Raw genomic sequence first — 8,400 nt, forward strand, 5'->3', positions numbered from 1 at the left:
TAAAATAAGTCTGGGGCAATCATATTACTGTTGTTTGGGAGACGGTCTTTCCAGGGTGTGAACTTTAACCCATTTATGCCTAGCGTCTAGAAAAAAGGCATGATGCGGCGTCTCATCAGGGTCTGCGCTATTTGCTCTAAGGAATTTCTGTAATAATATTCTAATTATAGAAATAAATAAACTAGACATCTCTAATTTTGGAAATAAAGTAATCCAATATAGAAGGTTGGGAGAGTCCACAAGGCAAAAATGGGTTTAAGTTGATGAACAGGAGATGTTGCAATTTTTGTACACAGATTCAGTCACAACCATGGTTTAAGATTTTGTAACGAGGCGTATATTTTCTTTCATAATTTAAATTGCATGTAACTGATAGATTTTTTTTTAAATAACTCACACGTTAATAGTTAAATCAAAATTTAATGCAGCCTTTTAATTGGCAAGACAAACGTTAGTAAAATAAACAGTTGTTACCTTTTTAACCCTTTCAGCGCTGGAACTGAATTGTTTAGGCCTTCGCAAACAGTTTGGATCCAGCCATGATCTGTGGCGTCTCATCAGGATCCAAACTGTTTGCTATTCTGATAGTATTCATTGAATTTTTTTTGAAGAAAATGCTAATTTTACAAATTCAGCAGAGACATTTTTGCAGACGACAAATTTCCCAGCATGCAAAGGGTTAATAATAATATTTAATTTTGGTTTTATGTTTGCTACAGGTTTATCAGGAAGTCCAGCCGATTTGGAACATAGGAGAGAAGTGTTCGGAGCAAATGTGATACCGCCAAAACCGCCCAAGACGTTCCTGCAGCTCGTGTTCGAAGCCATTCAGGACGTCACCCTTATCATCCTTCTATGTGCAGCTATTCTGTCATTAGCATTATCATTTTACGAGGGTGGTACACTCGAAGGTAATGACTGCATCTGCGTACTTACTTTCAGTTTTTACTCTTTTGTCACTTTTTTGAATTCTCATCGCTTACATAAAGAAGGGATGCAACTGGTTACAAAAATTATTGACTTGTTAACCTAGAATTGTAACTGGTAAATAATCGGTTAACTTAACAGCCTACAACTTATAATGTATCCTTTAAAACTGTTGTATTCCTTGTTCTTGCAATCTCTTTAAAATTAAAAGTAATCTAAGATTTCTTTTGTTGATTACAAGAGCCGCCATATAAGGATTTTGATAAAAATGATTTTTAAAATTCACTTAATAGATTTGTATTGGTATGTTCGATAGTGTATCTATTTAAACAGCGCAAGAAAATGGTAAGAAATTCTAAGAACTATACACAAATTTAGAAAGTTCATTTTCATTAATTCATTTTAATGGCGCCACTTTTGTTTTCCTTTGCGTCATACTGCAAAATGTTTTGTTTTTTTGTTCATTCCGTTATAATTTTAGGGATTTTGTTTTTCCCTTTCAGTTTAAACAGAACGAAAATGAAATATTTTAAATTATTACTGTATATTCATTTAACAGTGGTGTTAATAAGTATTATGATCTTAAATACTGCTAGTTACTTATGCTTTTACACAGGCTGCACAGGCCAATCTGGAATGACTTAAGCCCAATTTTCCCATAACAAGGCACATTTTCTGTATTTATTTAAAGCATAGCATTGCCTAGACACAATTGAAATATTAAACTTATGAAAATCGAAGCTCAAATATTTCAGGCAATCTTATAATCGTAGTCTATGGTTTATGTTGATAACAAAGTTAACAGAGGGGATTGTGGGTAGTTAAATGGCTTTAATACATTTTTGTTGAGCCGGTCCGGTTAAAGGTCAAGAAATATAAATTAAACACATTAAAATTTGCCACTTTGTATACATTTTACATTATACATTTTAGCTCAAAGAGTTTCACCCTTTTTCACTCAGAAGCAAAGTGGCAATGGCTATATGCAAACAGCATAAACTAGAACAGCCCGCATGTAACTCTAAGGCTGTTTAGGTTTTATGCTGTTTGCTGCTCATTAGTACCTTAAAGTTGTAAAAGAAGCCTTGAAAACTTGAGTCTAATAAGAAAGGTCTTAAATTTAATTTAATTTTCAACGGGACTAGAAACGCAACAAAGTGCGTATCTGAAAGAAATGGGTGAATTAACATAAGATGCTGGATGCAAATTTCAGCATTGTCCAATTTTACATTTCAGAGGACAAGCAAAATATGTGTAACTGTGTATACTTGTGTACATCTTAGCTCATAAAGAATTTAATAGACATATGAAGTTGAATGTAAATTTCAGCATCGTCATACAGTACATTTCAGAGGACAAGCAAAATATGTGTAACTTTGTTTACTTGTATAAATCTTAGCTCATAAAGAGTTTAATAAACATAAGAAGTTGAAGGCAAATTTCAGCATCGTCCAATTGTACATTTCAGAGGACAAGGAAGGTGGTTGGTGATTCCTCTCATAAAGAAGCGGGGTGGATCGAAGGTGTGGCCATCCTGGTCGCGGTCATCGTGGTAGTGTTAACAACTGCTTTTAATGACTGGCAAAAGGAGAAACAATTTCGTGGATTACAAGCGAAAATCGAACATGAACACCAATTTAGTGTAATTCGTAGTGGTGAAGTGATCCAAATTCCAGTCGGTGAAATTGTTGTAGGAGATATATGTCTTGTTAAATATGGTATGTATAAGCTTTCACTTTTTATGTTAATTTTTGTAAAACCCACTTGCAGACTGTATTTCATTATATATCATTCATCAAGCAGTTTAACAAAAACTTTACCAAAAAAATGATCACCATGTGGAGACAGCGTGCCACCCTCAACGTCTGTGTCAATTGCTGAAAGGTCAAGGTCACACTTTGAGGTCAAAGGTCGGTTAAGATAATATGTACACTACGCGGCCCGCGATTTTTGACAAAATCACCGATCACCGCGTTAGGGCCAACGTGGCAAATCGCGGTGATTCGCCGCAAATCGTGGTGATTCACCGTGATTACACTCTACGGGTGATTCGCGGTGATAATAAAGCTCCGCCGTGATTTCACTGCGACCATCTCGCGATAAAGATCAGCTGTTGAATCATCACAAAACACCGCGAATCGCCGTGATTGGCGTTGACCACTATATTTAAATTTCAACTTATTAACTAATGTCATTATTATTGACGATCAAATTATATCGCGAAAATGTATTCCAATATGAAAGTAAACACCATACTTGCTGAATGTCGAATCCTGATTTCCAGACAATATCTTTATTTGTTGAAATAACAATTGTACAGTACGGCTCACGCAAAACCAACAAAGTTCGCGGCAACAGATTCTTTTGTTCTCGAAGTTTCTCTGCAGCCACAAACTCCAAATCATGCCGAGGCACTCGGCGATAATTTGCGGATATAAGAAACAGGTACAGATAATAACCTGATATTTTTACTTCTACGCGATTGTTTTAACATTTCGTCAGCTTCTCTGCATACTTAATACAATTACCATCGGATGTCATCTGTCAATGATTTTGTAGGTCAGTAACCATATCGAAGAAATTTACATAGTTTAATCTTGGAAACGAGACTTTCTTTAAACGTTGGAATAAACGATATATATTTGCATAAAACTTGCTAAAATACACAGACGACACAAATATAAAAATGTCTACCATTTGAATAAAATCAAATGGTTTATTTGTAAAATGAATACTTTCACCTCGTCCCGATTTTCAGAAATGACTTACATGTGCATCTAAATTTAAATTTACACATTGCTTCAGATGATGTACGCGTCTCCAATCCCGATTGGGCTGCTAGATCTATTTAATAAAATAGTAGCGTGTAAAATTCATTTGATGGAACAATAGTAAACGTTTGTCTTTACTATTTCTCGAGCAATGTTGAACGGCATATACTTTTGAAAATGGAAGCCCGTGATCATTCGGAATTATCGTTATTTTAAATGTTTCAAACATAGTTTGTTACACTTAAAATTAGGCGGTGAATTGTTGAATTGGTGGCATTCTGTTTTCAATTCGGACCTCGTGCAATTTTTCAGATCATAATCTCTGTGCTTTATTACTCGAACTTGTTAGTTTCTGACCACGTGTGCTACTGAAAGTAACCATCGGGCTGTGTATTATGGTCTGTGGAAATTGCTAGGACTCGTGTTGATGATCCCTAATGTTAGATAAGCATGTGCACTATCGATTGAGTTGGTAAGTACAAAAGTTCTACTGAAAAGCGCCGACTGCGTCTTTGTTTTATTATCCAATCAAGCCCCCGAACAATCCAATATCGTGTGTATTACCAGAAACAAACTTAAGATAAGCACGTGTCGTCTGTCAAAACAAGGATTGTATAGCTGTTACATATTGAAGTAGCTCACACAGTTAATTCCCATATAGTCCTATGCTCTCGGAAACAGACCTGCATAAAACATTTAAAATAACGATATTTATTTCATAAGATTTGCTAATATATATATATATATATATATAATATTATATGTTATATATATATTATTTATATATATATATATATTTGACAATTTCAATAAACAGATATTGGTTTATTTCACAATATTAACTCCATTTCTCGATTTCCAGAAAATGACGTGTACATGTAGCATTAAATCTAAACTTAAACATGGGTGTGAAATACATGTTGACATTTTAAAAAGGATACTCAATTATATCTGCCAACAATTGCTTATAATCCCATATTGCTATAATCTCATTGAAGATTATATATGTACATGTAACGTAGGAAAATCGTTCTTCACCACGTTGACCGGGAACGCGGTGGATCGCGATGAATCACCGCAGAGATTATATTTATCGCATTTTCGGTGATCATGCTCGACCTAAGCGTGATAAAACGCGCGAGATTGCGGTGATTTTTCACCCGTAAATAAATAATGACCACCGCGTTCGGTGATCTAGGCAAAAATCACGGGCCGCGTAGCGTAGATTGACTGGATTGTAACTGCATCAATCCTGAGGCAATATAAAAAAATTAGTTACCATAATTAATATTTAAAATGTAGGCGTGAAGAAAGCTGTTCTGGACTGTAACTGCAATTCTTCATGCAATTTAAAAAACAAAAAGGAAATAAGTTATTTCAAAGTCACACAGGTTAAAGGTCAAGCAGGCATTCTTTTCAAGTAATCTACATGTTCGCTGACAGCATCTTGTAATATTTATAAATGTTCAAGAGAAGGGGATAAAGTTAATTTGCGTACACTATCAGGGGTTTTTCCAGCCATTTTGGGAAAAGGAGTCTGGTCAAATTGGGATTTTTTAATCGATAAAAGTGCGGCAAATTTGGGAAATTTTTAACGACAAAAAGAACCAAATTGGGATTTTTTTATCAACAAGTATTGATACAACTTAGTTTTCCTGGCCATTTGGATAAAAAATCTTATAATTATGGTTATATATTTGTAGGTTGTTTGAAAAATTAAATTGAGATATAGTCTAATAATCATAAGTCATAAGAAACTTCTTAAAAAAACAAACAAATAATAACAAAATTGGGATTTTTTTTAATAATTTTCGGTTTTGGGAACAGGTCCGTTTGCTTTGGGAATGCCTCCGTTTTCCGGAGCGCAGACAGTGCTGAAAACCCCCTGTCTATTAATTTCACCTTGTTTCCTATTTTTCCTCTTGTCATATGTAAGATGTTAAGATTTGTAACAGGCACAATCCTACTTAACTATTGTGCAATAATGTTTGGTAGATATCAACCAATATTTGGAATGTGTCACAGCCCAGACAATAACCATGAGGCAATTTTCCCCAAGTCTAGGGTTTCCCATTTGGTTTATTGTGATTCTCCTGGCCTCTGTTTTAATCATGTCCAAGATATTGGTGTTAGAATTGGAGGAAAATTGGATTACATCTGAATAATAGGCTGAACACTGGTCTCATTAGGCTAACATGTGCAATGGCATACAATGAAAATAAACTTACCGTAAATCTGCGAATATAATACGCCCTCTTATATAATACGCACTCTTATATAATACGCACTCCCGAGTTTTGTCAAAATTTATTGGTAAAAATTGAAAATCCTAGTAAAATACGCACTGAAAAAATCAGTGTCCGAAATCGGACATTTCCGAAAAAATGGGTCAAAATATTATTGTGTTGTGAAAATAGCAAATCAATTTGGGGTTATCAACCATCTGTTTCACAGTAATACCCCGGTTTATTGATCTGGATGTGTTATCATGACAGTTGCATAATAAATATCTCTGTATATTGTTTATATTACCGTTGATTGTTACCGATAACACACAGGCCACCTGCTGACACCCGGGTCAAGCAGTCATAATTGCAAAAGAAAGAAACAGAGACGCTGTTTGTTTGTTTTTAAACATTCAATTCCATTTGACAATATTCAGGATGATAATAATTATAATAATAATAAAATAATAAGTAGACAAAGCGGTTACTTCTGTTTTTATAGTAGTCTAGATAAATTGCTCTTCCAAAAGTGTTACAAACTCGATACTTTAATTAAACTTAAAATAAAATTAAACTGCTTGCGTTTTTCTCGAATCCCTTTAATTAAAATACGCCGCTGTTATTTAGAAAAGTTTGGGAGTAAAACACAAATTAATTATCACCTTTCAATTTAATTCGGCAATCGGCAGAAAGGTGTAATAGTAGCTTCATAGAACTAATTATTTAATTACCACTCTATACTTCAGATATGGTAAATATTCGGAAGAATGATAAAAGTGGTCAGCTTATAAATATTTATTTACGGGTATTGTCACGTTGTTGTTTTTTCATTTGCTAATCTCTTTATACAACTTAGGGTCTGGTCACTATTTTGTAGGCAGTCGACGATATTAACTGTGTATTCAAAGTATACATTGTCTGCGCGTGAATGACCCCAATATTAAACCTTCGTTAAAGTTTTATCATAATATTTTTAAATATTCAACACATCAACATGGTGAAAGGTCAAGGTCAAGGTCATAAAATAAAAAATGTATGGCTTTGAAGCGGCGTAGAAGGGGGCATTGTGTTTCTGACAAACACATCTCTTGTTAAATCCTGGATATTCAATTAAAGAATGATGGGCTGGCAGGCAGGAGGAGGTTGGTTTGGAATAGGTGGTTTCCTCAGTGACTTAATGTTTGCATGCAACAATCTTGATTAAACTTTGGATATAAGAAGCTTTCATGGAGATCTTGCTTGAAATAAAATTTGGGATAAATAACATCCAAATAATGTCTGTATCTAGCTAAAATAAAGATACTGCTTTGGATGGCTTAGGGGACTTGGCATCATTTAAGTTACAGTAACACTAAACTTTCCATGCATGCCACAAATACAATTGTATTTGTGGCGTGCATGGAAAGTTCAGTGTTACTGTTACTTAAATAAAGAAAAATGAAATATGCTCAATTACATTCATAACCAGCTTGATGTTGCATTTGGTGTTAAGTCTGGTTTTTGTCAAGATCGGTGTGACTAAAAAAAAATACCAAAAATGTTTTTCAGTAAAAATGATATTTCTATGCACTTTTTTGACGAGAAATCAGTATAGTAATATGTGGTAACAAAAATTCAAGTAAGCAGACCAAAAGTTTCTATCGATTGACCCTACGCTTGTTGAATTAAGAAGTAAATTATGTATACGCTAATTCCCCAACCACCATAGACCCCAAGTTAAATTTTTGCGAGTAAAACATAACAATGGTACCAATTTATAAAACTCCTGGTTGTAGCAACAAAGGTAATGGCCTGTTGTTATATTTCTGTGTTTATTGACACATTATTGATTCCCATCAATTGTGTGGCATGTTGTTTTAGTTGAACAAAGCGTTAATTGACAGTAGGGTGCGCGCTAGAGATAAAATTTGTATTATTTAGACCATGAAATATGCATTATTAAAAAACAAGTTCCAGGTTAACATTTGCGTGATAATTTAACTTTCTGAAACAATCAGTTAACCGGTTACCTAGTTAACCAGTTGCATTATAGATACACTACATATATCAATAAGTCACCAAACGTATTATTTAATTAATATTAAACCTGGACTTTTGCATGGTAACTGAACTGTATATTATAACCCTTTCCCACTTAGAAGCAAAGTGAAAATGTCTATGTGCAAACAGCATAGAACCAGAACAGCCTGCGAGTAACTCGCAGTCTGTTCAGGTTTTATGCTGTTTGCTGCTTACCAGTATCTAAGGGTTGGAAAAAAGCCTTTAAAATTTGAATCTAGTAAGAAAGGTCTTTAACTAAATTAAATATTCGAAGGGACTACAAATGCGTGAAAATACGTATCTAAGGGGCCCATAAAGGGTAAAGACAAGTCCTATATTTCATTACATCTTCACTTTGATCCTGTTTCAGGTGATCTGCTGCCTGCTGATGGTGTTATTATACAAAGCAATGATTTAAAAGTAGACGAGAGCTCACT

At 34.3% G+C, this 8,400-nt stretch overlaps 1 protein-coding gene across 1 annotated transcript in view; it reads left to right on the top strand.

Annotated features, from left to right (window-relative positions):
• LOC127831147 (plasma membrane calcium-transporting ATPase 4-like) overlaps positions 1-2,418 on the top strand; it is a 52,894-nt gene extending 50,476 nt beyond the window's left edge. Inside the window, exons 3-4 of the mRNA XM_052356139.1 lie at positions 720-911; positions 2,396-2,418. Coding sequence (XP_052212099.1) covers positions 720-911; positions 2,396-2,418 — 215 coding nt within the window. The remainder of the gene's footprint in view (positions 1-719; positions 912-2,395) is intronic.
• Positions 2,419-8,400: the final 5,982 nt, after the last annotated feature.

This window comes from Dreissena polymorpha, chromosome 5, assembly GCF_020536995.1.
Source record: "Dreissena polymorpha isolate Duluth1 chromosome 5, UMN_Dpol_1.0, whole genome shotgun sequence".
Taxonomy (NCBI): Eukaryota; Metazoa; Mollusca; class Bivalvia; order Myida; family Dreissenidae; genus Dreissena; species Dreissena polymorpha.